The sequence below is a fragment of the Thamnophis sirtalis genome, unplaced genomic scaffold (genome assembly GCF_051295495.1).
Source record: "Thamnophis sirtalis isolate CommonGarterSnake01/CBP01778 unplaced genomic scaffold, rThaSir2_p1.2 scaffold_6, whole genome shotgun sequence".
Lineage (NCBI taxonomy): Eukaryota > Metazoa > Chordata > Lepidosauria > Squamata > Natricidae > Thamnophis > Thamnophis sirtalis.
This window is the reverse complement of record NW_028261386.1, coordinates 107120041-107134601: the sequence shown is the minus strand read 5'-3', so window position 1 is coordinate 107134601 and position 14561 is coordinate 107120041. Positions and strand designations below refer to the sequence as shown.

The 14561-nt window shown below is 39.8% G+C and overlaps 1 protein-coding gene across 5 annotated transcripts; it reads left to right on the top strand.

Annotated features, from left to right (window-relative positions):
* The first annotated feature begins 4852 nt into the window (after nt 1–4852).
* Nucleotides 4853–13704, top strand: MTRES1 (mitochondrial transcription rescue factor 1). Of its 5 annotated transcripts, none has more exons than XM_087718689.1 (4): nt 4853–4989; nt 7674–8121; nt 9359–9431; nt 13502–13704. In XM_087718689.1, exons 2-4 carry the CDS (start codon nt 7682–7684, stop codon nt 13676–13678), a joined length of 690 nt encoding a protein of 229 aa, XP_087574815.1. In that variant the 5' UTR covers nt 4853–4989; nt 7674–7681; the 3' UTR covers nt 13679–13704. The 5 variants fall into 5 exon arrangements, with proteins under 5 accessions (XP_087574815.1, XP_087574818.1, XP_087574819.1 ...); XM_087718692.1 differs by having other exon boundaries at nt 4866–4955; XM_087718693.1 differs by having other exon boundaries at nt 4878–4951.
* Nucleotides 13705–14561: the final 857 nt, after the last annotated feature.

Below are 14561 nucleotides of genomic sequence, written 5' to 3'. Positions count from 1 at the left end.
AAAGCTAATATCACACACTTTAACTTGTATAATTAAACAGCAACCTAACAAGCAAACCTCTGATAGTCAACAATAATTATGAACCTCTGTGAGAACAAAAAGAGTTTCTGCTTGACAACAGAGGGTTTTTTTCTTTCTTTCTTAACAGGGAACATGTGCTGAGCAGTATGATTTTATGCCCGTGGCAAAGCAGGACACAGGCTGTAAGGCTGGGGCTGACTCAAAATTTCTGCATGAACCAAGGGACAGTGAAAGTTTCCCCCTGCCACTCAATATTTAAAGATACTAAGGTAGGGAACTAGATTGTTCTTCAGCATGGTAGGCTCCTTAAATCAGCAGATTGGCCATCACCCCTTCAAGATAGGCCAGGTCAGGAAACAGATACCAAAAGAGTGACTGCAACTGTATTTTACTCTTAAGAGGCCATAAGAAGAGAATTTTGAAATCCTGACTGTCTCTCTCCCTTCTTCTTAGTTCAGAGACACATAGTAGGACAATCTTGAGTTTCTTTCTCACCTGCTCGAACTGTGTCTGTTGTTGCATTTATTCTTCAAGGTTATCTCCATACTCCTCTACACTAGCACAGAGATGCACAGTAGCTCTCTCTTTCTTTCCAGTACTTATCTATTGCATCTTAACACTTGCTACTAAGAAATGGTGGGGAAACCATATAGCAGAGGTGTCAAACTCACGTCGTCATGTTGTTGTCATGTGACGTATCATGACTTTTCTCCCTTTGCTAAACTGGAGGTGGCCATGGCTAGCGCTTGATGCATGTGGCTCGCAGGCCATGAGTTTGACACTCCTGCCATTCAGCAACAACAATAAACCAAATGAAAAATGTGTACCTGACAAATTGAAGAAAGGATATTCAGAAATTCCTAGGGGAACTGTATGGAATTATGTTCCTGGTGGTATCCAATTCAGATAATACAGATATACACTTGGAGACACAAAGTCTATGGCAAAGGATCATGGAAAATCTTAGAAAATACAGTACAATTTTCGGGAAGTTGGCATTCAAATGATATCTTTGGTTGCTTTCATAATAAGAAAGGCATCTTCAAATTAAGACGGAGTGGCTGATAATTTTTGGAAGAGGAACTAAGGGACATCTCTCATATATAGCAGTAGCAATAGCAGTTAGACTTATATACCGCTTCATAGGGCTTTCAGCCCTCTCTAAGCAGTTTACAGAGTCAGCATATTGCCCCCAACAACAATCCGGGTCCTCATTTTATCCACCTCGGAAGGATGGAAGGCTGAGTCAACCCTGAGCCAGTGAGATTTGAACAGCCGAACTGCAGAACTGCAGTCAGCTGAAGTAGCCTGCAGTGCTGCATTTAACCACTGCGCCACCTCGGCTCATGTATCCAGCATACTAGATTTAAATGACTGTTGGCCTAGACAAGAAATTTTGGCTGTTCTGAGGTACCTGGTTTATTATGTGGTTAATCTTTGGTGAGATTCACAGCCTTTGGGGCTGGTTGGTAGCTCCACAGCTCGAGTCCTAACCAAGGACCTAGGACAGTGATGGCGAACGTTTTTTGGCTCGTGTGCTATAAGTGGGGGGACCGCAGGGGGGTTGTGTGCGGGCGTGCCACCCATAATGCAATGCACAAACCCCCCAGTGTGCATGTGCATGTGCGCACTACAGGCACGCCCCCCCATTTTTGCATGCTTTTTTCACCCTCCCCAGGCTCTAGAGGCTTTATAGGAGCCTGGGGAAAGCGAAAACAGCCTCCTCTGCCCCCCGGAAGCCCTCTGGAGGCTTCAGGGACTTTCAGAAAGCTTCCCTAAAGCCTCCAAAGCAGTCAAAACGACCCGCCGAGCAAACCGGGAGTCCGGTTTGCTTGGAGGGTCGTTTTGAGTGCTCCGAAGGCTTCAGGGACCTTCAGGAGGCTTTCCTGAAGCCTCGGGAGCAGTCAAAACGACTCTCCGAGCAAACCAGAAGTCACTTCCGGTTTGCCCGTAGGCCCATTTTTTTGCGCTCCGGAAGATTCAGGGAAGCTCATGAAGCCTCCAGAGGGCCTCGTGGGGGAGGGATTCTTTTCGCCCTTCCCAGGCTCCTATAAAGCCTCTGGAGCCTGGGGAGTGCAAAAAATGGCATTAAAAAGGGTGAACTCAGCTGGCCAGCGGCGCATGTGCACTGGCCAGCTGACAGGGTAGCGCCTCGCGTGCCCTGACAAATGGCTCCACGTGCCACAGGTTCGCCATCACTGACCTAGGAACTGTTAAGGTAATGTCGGAGGATGTAAGCTGTTCCAAGTAGGGTGGTGTTTTGTAGAATCAGAATGTTCAAGTCCCATAAATTACAATTTCCAAATAGCGAGGTAGCCCTTTAGGTATTGCTCTAAGGGCTCCAATTACAATCGGGACAACACACAGTTTCTTTTTCCACAGTCGCTCAAGTTCAATTTGCAAGTCCTGGTACTTTGTGATTTTTTCTTGCTGTTTATCTTCAATTCGTGCATCTCCAGGTATTGCAATGTCAATGAACCATACTTCTTTCTTTTCAACTATTGTTATATCAGGTGTGTTGTGGCCCAAGTGCCTGTCAGTCTGAATTCTGAACTCCCACAAGATCTTGACTTTTTCATTCTCTAAAACCTTCTGAACCTGATGTTCCCAGTGGTTTTTGCTGTACTCAAATTCAAACTTTTGGCTATTATTATTATTATTATTATTATTATTATTATTATTATTATTATTATTATTATTATTATTATTATTATACAATTGTATCACAGCGGCCAGTTGTTTCGCCAGATTTGGCATTGGTTACTAGTCGGGCCCCACCCAGGGCCCTAGGACGTCATAACGTATTTTCGGAATATGCATGTAGATCCAAGCAGTGCGGCTTTTTGCATTTGACTGATGGTGATTTTGTCAATTTTTAACTGTTTTAAATGTAATTCCAGTGCTTTTGGAATAGCACCCAGTGTGCCAATTACCACTGGAATTACCACTGCTGGTTTGTGCCATAGTCGTTGAATTTCGATTTTTAAGTCCTGGTATTTTGCTATTTTTTCATGTTCCTTCTCGCCGACCCTGCTATCACCTGGTATTGCGATGTCTATGATTGTGACCTTATTTTTCTCAACCAGTGTGATGTCTGGTGTATTATGTGCCAGTATTTTGTCCGTTTGTATACGGAAATCCCACAAGATCTTGACCATCTGATTTTCAGTGACTTTTTCAGGCTGATGTTCCCACCAGTTTGTTGCTGTTTTAATATTATAATTTTTGCACAAATTCCAATGGATCATTTGTGCTACTGAATTGTGCCGCAATTTATAATCAGTCTGCGTGATTTTTTTACAGCAGCTGAGTATGTGATCAACAGTTTCATCAGCTTCTTTGCAAAGTCTGCATTTGGCATCATCAGAGGATTTTTCAATTTTGGCCTTAATGGCATTTGTGCGGATAGCTTGTTCTTGCGCTGCCAGGATTAGTGACTCTGTTTCTTTCTTTAATGTACCTGTTCTTAACCATAACCAAGTTTGTTCACTGTCCACTTTATCTTTTATTTTTTCCAGAAATTGGCCATGCAGTGCTTTGTTCTGCCAATTCTCCATTCTTGATTTTATCACATCTTTTCTGTATTCTTGTTTCGTCTGTTGGGCCTTCAGTAGATTTTTGTTCTTTGCTTCGATTAATAGATGTTCTTGACTTTCTTTTAAATAATCAGCCAGTGCATGTTTTTCTTCTTCAACTGTTTGCTTCACTTGTAATAATCCTCTGCCACCTGATTTTCGCGGCACGTGTAGTCTATCAGTATCACTACGTGGATGTAAACTGTAGTGCATTGTCATTAGTTTCCTGGTTTTTCGGTCCAAAAGGTCCAAAACAGCTTGTGTCCAGTTAACTATACCAGCTGTGTATCTTATAACTGGTATTGCCCAGGTATTTATGGCCTTGATTGTATTTCCACCATTCAATTTAGATTTCAAAGTTTTCCTAACTCTGTTGGTATACTCTCGCCTGACAATAGTTTTTATTTCTCCATGCTTGATGTTATTCAACTGCAGAACGCCTAAGTATTGTAGGCTTCATTTTCGTTGCATTTAATTAGTTGGCCATTGGGCATTTCAATTCCCTCACATGCAGTGATTTTGCCCCTTTTTATGGATACAGTGGCGCATTTTTCCATGCCAAACTGCATTGAAATATCGGTGCTGAATACTCGGACTGTGTTTGTCAATGATTTCTATTTCTGACTTTCCATAGAGTTTCAAATCATCCATATATAGTAAATGCGAATTTTTTTCAGCTTCTTTGGCTGTTTGGTAGCCTAATTTCATTTTTTTTTAAAGATTATTGATAGTGGGATCATTGCGATGATGAAGGGAAGAGGTGAAAGTGAATCACCCTGGAAAATTCCTCGCTTGATATTAATCATTCCGTAGATCTCATTCCCTACTGACAACTCAGTTCTCCATTGTTTCATCGCCTTTTCAGTAAAGGATGTAATATTTACATGTAATAATAATATGTAATAATATTAAAGTTTGCAAACCAAGAACAGTTGGTTGGGGGTGGAGAAACGCGCTGTAACACCATGCATTCAATATGCAACACTGCAAAATAGGTGCAACTGTGGCATCTTTCCGAGGTCGTCCCGACTTTCTGAAGCTCATCCGGTTGTAAAGTGAGACCAAGCTCTCCTTAGATTGCATCGCCCACAGCCGCAGAGTTGTACCATGCACCATCTGCCTTGGCTCTTCTGAGCCCAGGGAAGAGCCCGCAGCGGAGAGTTGGAAGACTGCGGCCTTCAATCGCCAGGTCCTCCGAGGCCCTTCTTTCCAGCAGGGGTCGCTGTCGCCTCTGACAAAAACTAAGCTCCGCTTCCGTCTTCGCTGCCGCCCTTTGATCCCTGCGGGAAAGGGAAGGAAGACGGGCACGGAGAGGGGCCGAGCGGCAGGGTTTGGGCTGCAAGCGCCGGCCGGAGGCAGGTAGTGTGGCCGGCTGGGTCATAGAGCGGAGAAGGCAGGCAGGCGCTGCTCGGGCCCGGCCGAAGAAGCAGCGCTTTCCGGTTCCTTCTGTCGCTTCGGCGAAAGGAGGCCGGAATCGGACGCAGGACCGCTAGGCAACCGGGCGGAGGGCGGGGGTTACACACGCGGCGCAAGATCTGATCTGCTGCGGGAAGTTGTACAGTCGGGATTGAGCGCGGTTTTTACCGTATTTACGGTAGGGTTCATAAATTCGACCTTGACTCTTGTTATTGCCCTCTGCGGAGTTATTCACACATACACGCGCGCGCGCACACACACACACACCCCTCTCTTATCCAAAACCAGGGGCGTTTGACCTACGTGGCATTTGTGCCTGAATCCTTTGTTAAGATCAGGGGACGAGAAAAATGAGTGCGGTTGTGACCTATTAATTCGTCTGCCATCAAAGTAATAGCAACGATGCTTGAGATTGACTGGCCTCTTGTACATGGCTCCTTATTGTTAATGGCTGTTCTGCAGGTCATATTGTGTGAGACCGTTAAGAAGTAAATTCAATCGGTATAGTATTGTATTAATTTAAGGTGCATTGCACTGCCCTGAGGGTTGTATGAATACTTTTATACTGCTTTTAGAGTTCCCAGTAAGGGTTGATGTTTAGATCCAGATAGAAACTTGCTTGCGGTCCACAGCATAGAGTTACAAGCTGAAAACTAAGTGGACTTGCTTCTGGTAGGAGACCTACTGTGTACTCCTTTGATCTATGACCATCTTGGATTATTTTGCAATAACAAAAAGGAATTGATTAGGTAGAGTGTAGAGCTTTATGTTCTTTTTTGATGAATGGACACCCCTAATTTTAAAGGTGGTCCTTCTATGTCCATTTCTGAAGAAGCACTCTCTGGATTCAGGGGATTAACTATTACTATTAATACTATCTCTACAATCATAATATTTCTCTTTGGGGCAAAGTGCTGGAGAAGATAATATTTGTGCAGTTCAGATTTTCTTGGAAAACACTAATTTTGTTCCTTTCTGATTATTTAGGACAGAATGAGTTTTGGTCTTGGAAAATAGCATATGTCACTGTGCCTCTATGGGTACCATAGAGGGCTAATTTTCCTCAATGCTATTTAACACATATATGATGATCATGAGGTGTTTGGACGTGAAATGCCATCAGATGTTAAAGGCATGTAGATTACTTCTTCATGACACCTAAATTAAGAGAAAGCAGGCAAATTTAGAATGAGTATCTAGATTCTGTATGGATGGCTGGGACCCAATAAATTGAAGTGGAATTCTCTCATGACAGCTCATGGTTAATAGATTTCCAGGTGGGGGAATTAGTGAATTTGTCTTGGAGTGGAATTTGATTTGACTTCCGTTTTTTATTCTTTTGGCGAGGGTGTGGACTGAAGACGTCGAATAGTTTCATATATTCCTGGAATAATAATTGATCCTGGAGGACCAAGTGACCTTTCAATTCTCTTGTTGCATTGGCTGTGGTCGTTCTTGTATATGGAAACCTAGCTGCTATTGTTCATACGCTGGGTAGCTTCATGTTTAGATAAGTGAGGGATCTGGCTATGCACACATTGCATCTTTATTGAAGCAACTGACTGGCTACCAATTAACTACCAAACCAAGTTCATGATCTTGTGTTTGACAAAGAGTGCCCTTGAAAACCAGGGAACAGGATACCTAACAGTCTGCTTTTGCCTTTATAGGGCAGGTTGGTTACTAAGGTGATTAGAAGATTTCTTGTCTTGAATCCAGTACTACAATTGACCTATTGTTATTTTGCTGTTACTCATAGTTGGGCATTCTTTGTAGTGAAAGCCTTGGGATTTTTTTTTCCACCAATATCACCTCTTTTGCACTGCTCTAATTTATTAAAGTTTACTATTTAAATTATTATTTGATTGTAAACTTCTTTAGATTGCCTGCCCAAGAAGAAATAAAGAAATATTAAATAAATAATGTGTAGGTTTGGCTTTCTTTCCTAAGAAAGTTTGAAAACTGTCAAAGCAGGTCTATGTTTCATTTCTAAATCTAACCCTCTTGACAAAATAATGAAGATTTCATTGAGGTCTTCATTCCCAACTCATTTGTCAAAATATGGCTCATCACAGTAGATTCAAATCAATTTTTGTTAGTCATAGACCAGCAAAACAGTCAATTCATGGATAAAGTAATAAATTTCTCCCACTATTCTTCAATGCCTTGTTTATAAATAGTGTTTTTTGTGTGTTAGTATCAGGACAGAGCATGAAAGGGGTAATTATTTGCTGGTAAGTTAATGTAAGCCATTGAGTTATTGTGAATACGTAATACAGAACTTTGGCAGATTATTTTGTGAGCATTGTAGATTTTTATGACATCAGTGGTACCTGTTGGTATTATGTTGCCTAACCTTACCTAGGACAGCCAAAAATACTAGCTAGAAATCTTTAACTATTTGGATTGTGGGTAGATTATTTTAATGTCATTTTACATTAAAGATTACAACCAAGTCCCTGGCGTTTAAAAAAAAATCACATCACACAGTGACACATTAAATTGAATTAATTCAGTGCCACATATTCTTTAATGTGTTTGGAATTTTGTGAATCCCATACCTTCCTACATCTCTTGTTGCTTTGGAATATGTAAGTTGCATCATTTATCTTGAAAAATTACTAAACTGCAATGCCCTAACTATTTAATCCTTTGTTACAGGGTATGCTATGACAGGATATAAATTGCTTCTTGGTGCTTTTAGAAATCTAAATGTCTGGCTTGGACTCCTGGCCAAATCTCCTCACAAACTCAGCTCTCCCTGGAGGACTTTTCTTTGTGCTGCAAGCCAGTATCCCAGAACAGCAATTCTCCCCAAACATTTCTGTGTTTCTCCCATTCAGCATCATGCAATTTTAATACCGTGGTCAAAAAGTGTCACAGGGATTTCGGTCCGACACAAAAGTAACAAAAACTCACATAAAAAAGATGTGAAACGAACTATGGAAGAAGACTTGGCGGAGGAAGACACTGATGAAGAGATAACTGATTCAGAAGATGAGTTTGAAGATGATCCCAGCCTAGTGAAGAATTACAAAGATCTTGAGAAAGTAGTACAGTCTTTCCGATTTGATGTAATCTTGAAATCTGGTTTAGATATTGCAAGAAAGTAAGTCTGAAAGTTTAAAATAACTTGTAAGTAAAGGAATTACAAGATATAGCTAATGATATTTTGTTTAACATTGCTAAGAGAAAGCTAGTTAATGGTTTCCCTCTTAGGGAAACTATTAATATGTGTTGTTGTTTTTTTGGTTTTGTCAATACTACAGCACTATGTATGTTGAGATAGTATTCATCAACCTTTCCCAATCTGGTGCTGGTTGTAACAGCATCTGGAAAGCATTAAGTTGAGGAAGGTTATTTAAAATGACTTTTGTAGCTTGTGATTAAAATCCCTATGAAAACAGACTGGTCAGTTAAATACTGTAAATTTGGCTATAAAGAAATAATGAGAACTATTAGCATCAGCTGATGGTCATTAAAACAAACAAAATAGCTCTTAATGAGAATTTTTTTCCAACTTAATTTGCAGTCTCTTGGTTATTCCTCTAATTAAAGCTTCCAGACACCATGATATGATGCATGTTTCTTGCTTAGATTTTATCATTTGTTTCAGGATCTGGTGTATTTAATATAAATAGTAAAAAGCTTTGAATGAAGAACAGAAAAATTAGGCCTGCGTTATCAACCTTAGTTATTTTACTTGCAGAAGGTAATAAAACAGATTTAAGTAGAAATTGTTCCTGACTTCTGATCACAGACCAACAGTCTGAACTGTTCAGTTGATCACATAAGAAGAAGATTGACATTTTGACCTGAAAGCTGTTTATTTTAAATGTATATTTAACACATTTTATAACTGGATTCTCTGAAATGTTTAAGAAAACCTGAATATGCTTAACAGGATTTACTTCATCAAAACTATGCATAGGATTGCAGTCTTATTTAGCTTTAATAAATGCAGCATTGATTTTCCTTCTGTAAAAACTTACTGTATCTGGAAGTCCATACAAAGTGAATCAATTGCACTAGAGTGGGAAATGCTAAAGTGAAACATTGTTATCATTTATGTTAATTGATATGATCTAGCTCAGTGTTTTTCAACCTTGGAAACTTTAAGATGTATGGAATTCAACTCCCAGAATTCCCTAGCCAGCGTTGCTGTATGGTGAATTTTGGGAGTTGAAGTCCACAACTTCTTAAAGTCGCCAAGGTTGAAAAACAGATATAGTAGCTATCTATATACATATGGTGCAGTGGTAGAAAAGGTTATTCTTAGTATTTTTGTAAAAATAATTTTAGCAAGAATATTAAATATAAAAAATAGGGTTCTTTTTGTTTTAAAGCAAAGTGGAAGATGCATTCTACAATGGTGAGCTTAGACTGAATGGAGAAAAATTGTGGAAGAAAAGTAGATCGGTAAGACTTTTTGAAATTCACGGTATAAACTAAATTAACATGAGAAGTCATGGATAGAATTTAATTCTCATAAATATTACATAGTGAAACAGGATCACAGCACTATGTAAAAAACATTTGTCTTTATGGCATTGAGACCCAAGTTTATTATTTTTTTGGCCATCTGCTTATTTTTATTTCTAGAACTGCTTACATTTCAATAACCAGATTATTAAAGTAACAGTTGCATGTTGTATTATACAACTAATACTGCATTTCAAAAATGAGCTAGTTCAATGTATCTCTTAGGCATAATTTAAAGTCAGATGAACAATTGGAATAAGTTCATCTAAAATTTTGCGCATGCATTCTTCATATTTTCTTCCATTTTTGAAGAATTCTGGCTTCTTAATTTGACCATTGTGTTAAACTAGAACTCAGTTTTAATTGTAAGTTAGGAGGAAGGCCAATGGTTACTGCTTTGTTGGTTTTGTTTTGTTTTAGTTAAGGTACCTGAGTTGACCTAAGTTTCTCCCAGAAGAAGCTGCTACCAATGGCTTGGTTTTTTTAGTTGACTGGTGTAGCACCATCTCAGTGCAAATGCTGTGGAACAGCCTGCTTGTACTACTGAGGCTGGTTCTCTCACTGATGGCCTCCCAGAAGTTGGAGAAAACTTTTGCTTTGTAGGGTTTGTTCACCATTGCCACTTTTTGCTTCCTCTGTATATGATAATTGTTATTTGGGGGTGGGGGTGGGGATTGAAGCATATTGTATTGTCCATTTTATTAGGAACTGTAGCTAATTTTTACTATAAACATTTTATTGTGATGTATATGGCTATAAATTGTCATAAATCTGGTAGATTCAGCACATAGAAATTCAGTTAGTAATAGCAACAACCATTTAATCATAGAATATTTTGATTCTTAGAGTAAGAGTTCTATGTTATTTTGAAAATCACTGAAGGACTTCAGGCAATGGGGAAAGAAACTATTCAGTGCCACATCCTACCAATCTTACACTGTGCATTCATTCTTCCCATGATCTGAAACTGTGCTGTGGAAATAGGTTGATTTGACCCATCACCATTTTACAAGCAAGATACCAAGACACATTATGTTGCTGTACAGTACTTCATAAGGAGCTTTGCTTGGTTTTATGAACCCAGTTCATGTGGTTTGTAAACTATAGAACGGAATGGAATGGGAATAGTAAAATAGAATCATAGGGGTGGAGGTCTTGAGGTCTTCAAGATCAACCCACCTCTCAAGGCAGAAGACCTTAATAAGCATGGTTGTCTTTTTCTTAAAAACTTTCAGCGATGGAGCACCCACAACTCTGGGAGGCAAGTTGTTTCATTGATTAATTGTTCTTACTGTCAGGAAATGTCTCCTTTGTTCCAAGTTGAATCTCTCTTTGTCAAGCTTCCAGCCATTGCTTTTGTCCTGCCTTCAGGTGCTTTGCAGACTAAGTCAGCCTCCTCTTCTTTGTGACAGCCCATCCAATACTAGAAGACAGCTATCATGTTTAGAGGTTTTAGAGGTTTTATTTGCATTTGTAGGCCGCCCTTTTCCCTGAGGGGACTCAGGGCGGCTCACAGAAAACCAAGGGAGGGGGGAATACAACATTGAGATTACAACACATAATAAAATAGCAAACAACATGCATACAACATTCGGGCGGGGTAACAGTCCTTATCCCCAGGCCTGACGGGCGAGCCAGTTCTTCAAGGCTATGCGGAAGGCTTGGACGGTGGAGAGAGTACGAATCTCTACGGGGAGCTCGTTCCAAAGGGTCGGGGCCACTGCTGAGAAGGCCTATCATGTCACCCCTAAACCTTATCTTTGTTAGGCTAAACAAAGTTAAGCCTAAAGTTCACTTAACTGTTCATTGTAGAATTTAGCTTCCAGGTCCCTTTTTGTTTCTCTTCTGTGTGCTCTTTCTAGACTCACAGTATCTTTTTTTAAATCTTAGTGATCAAAATTGGATATAGTATTCCAAATGTGGACTCACGGGTGCAACAGAGGTGGGTTGCTCCCAGCTCGGCTTGGATTGGGCGAACCGGTAGTAGTGATGGTGGGAGGCTCCGCCCACTCATCTGGATGCTTCTGCGCATGCGCTCCCGAACCAGTAGTAAAAAAATTGGCAACCCACCACTGGGGTGTAATATACAGATGAAACTCAAAAAATTAGAATATCGTGCAAAAGTTCATTTATTTCAGTAATGCAACTTAAAAGGTGAAACTAATATATGAGATAGACACATTACATGCAAAGCAAGATAGTTCAAGCCATGATTTGTCATAATTGTGATGATTATGGCTTACAGCTCATGAAAATCCCAAATCCACCATCTCAGAAAATTAGAATATTACATGCAATCAATAAAACAAGGATTGTACATAGAATAATATCGGACCTCTGAAAAGTATAGGCATGCATATGTACTCAGTACTTGGTTTGGGCCCCTTTTGCAGCAATTACTGCCTTAATGCGGTGTGGCATGGAAGCTATCAGCCTGTGACACTGCTGAGGTGTTATGGAAGACCAGGATGGTTCAGTAGCGGCCTTCAGCTCTTCTGCATTGTTCAGTCTCATGTCTCTCATCTTTCTCTTGGCAATGTCCCATAGATTCTCCATGGGGTTCAGGTCAGGCAAGTTTGCTGGCCAATCAAGCACAGTAATCCCATGGTCATTGAACCAGGTTTAAGTGCTTTTGGCAGTGTGGGGAGGTGCCAAGTCCTGCTGGAAAATGAAGTTAGCATCCCCATAAAGCTCGTCTGCAGAAGGAAGCATGAAATGCTTCAAAAACTCCTGGTAAACGGCTGCATTGACCGTTGACTTAATGAAGCACAATGGACCAACACCCGCAGATGACATGGCTCCCCAAATCATCACAGACTGCGGAAACTTCACACTGGACTTCAAGCATCTTGCAGTGTGTGCCTCTCCATTCTTCCTCCATACTCTGGGTCCTTGGTTTCCAAATGAAATGCAAAAGTTGCTCTCATCAGAAAAGAGGATTTTGGACCACTGAGCAACAGACCAGGTCTGTTTTTCTTTAGCCCAGGTAAAACGCTTCTGACGTCGTTTATTGTTGAGGAAAGGCTTGACAAGAGGAATACGACATTTGAAGCCTATGTCCAGGATTCGTCTGTGTGTAGTGGCTCTTGATGCATTGATTCCAGCCTCAGTCCACTCCTTGTGAAAGTCCCCAACACTTTGAATGGCCTTTTCCTGACAATCCTCTCCAGACTACGGTCATCCCTGATGCTTGTGCATGTTTTTCTTCCCCACTTTTCCCTTCCACATAACTTTCTATTGTGCTTTGATACAGCACTTTGGGAACATCCAACTTCTTTTGCAATTTTATTTTGAGGCTTTCCCTCCTTATGGAGGGTGTCGATGATTTGCTGCACAATAGTCAGGTCAGAAGTCTTTCCCATGATTGTGATTCCTATTGAACCAGATTGAGAGACCATTTAAAGGCTCAGGAACCCTTTGCAAGTGTTATAGCTTAATTAGCTGATTAGAGTGGGACACGTTGAGCCTAGAATATTGCACCTTTTCACAATATTCTAATTTTCTGAAATTGTGAATTTGGAATTTTCATGAGCTATAAGACATAACCATCACAATTCTGACAAATCACGGCTTGAACTATCTTGCTTTGCATGTAATGAGTATCTCATATATTAGTTTCACCTTTTAAGTTGCATTACTGAAATGAATGAACTTTTGCACGATATTCTAATTTTTCAAGTTTCACCTGTATGGTTTATGGTGGTCTCATATTACTGCTGTAGCTTCTTTATTGTGGCTCTTAAATTTCATGGACTAGAAATGTCTGATAAGGGGTTTATAGTAACGTTTTCCTATAAATGCGTACATTCTTAAGGCACATCATCCCCAAATCATGGAACTTATGCCACAAAAAAGCATGCCTATTAAACAGTCATCTTGGCAGCTTTCCTCCAAGCTGGGAGTGAAAACATTCTAATCAATATGTCAGCCAAGTTATTCATACAGTTGCTCAATGAAAAAAACCAACTATTTTTTTCTCCCTCATCTTCTCCCCCCTTCTTCTTCAGGTAAAGGTTGGTGATACCTTGGATCTCATTCTTGGAGAAGACAAAGAAACAGAAACAGCTGTAGTTATGCGAGTTGTTCTAAGGAAAGCATCTGAGAAGAATGAGAATGATAAATACAAAGTGGTGTTGAGGCGCTGGAAAAATTTAAAGGTGCCCAAGCAGGATGTATTGAAGTGAATAAATGAATTACATGTTGTGATTGATTTGTGAGCAGTCACATTTATTGTATAATATATAATTTTTTTTGTTAAAAAAGTTTTTTTTTTAAAAAAAGGTTACTTGATGGCATGCCACTTTCCTTACTATAAACATTACTACTTCTGTTCCATGTCCTTCATTTGCTGTATGCTGTTTTCATTTCAGAGTGAAAAAATAAAATATTGTTCCTATGAGAAATAAAAGAAAAAACTGATCTTAAAGTATCTTGGCTGCTGCTTAACCACATGACCCAGAAACTCAAATGCTAATATTAAGGGGAAACATTACTTTTAGAATATTTTTGTCACTTGCAATAATACTATTTACATCAAAAAGGGAAATATCCGATATATTAGTAGTATATTTCCATTTCTAGGAATGAAAACTGAAATAAATAATTTCTATTTGCTTTCCTCTTTATTCAGAGGTGGCACTGTGGAATGTAGCTAAATCTGCTGGCCATTGTATTTTCACTTGAATAAAGCAGAGTTCTTTCATGCATAAGATGGTTATAAAAATAGAGGAGGTACTGTTAGTATATCAGAAAAACAAGAGTGCTACTAGATTGGATACCTTGAAAGAGTTTGCCATGCATTTTCTCACTTCAAAATCCAGTGAGTATAAAGCTCTAAAAGAGAAATAAAAGGGAGTTAATGTTTACATCAGTGTTCAGTGCAGCTCTGCATATTCAGTCTTCCATGGACGTGTGATCTTATGGCAACTCAGGTGCTCAGTAGAAAAGACATGAGGCCCTGTACCAAAGTTCATATATCTGATTTTAATTTATCTCACTGCTGCAAAGTACAATACTTCTCTTTAGTGAAGGCACCTTTCAAAACCATTCTGCTACTTATTCAGCTGG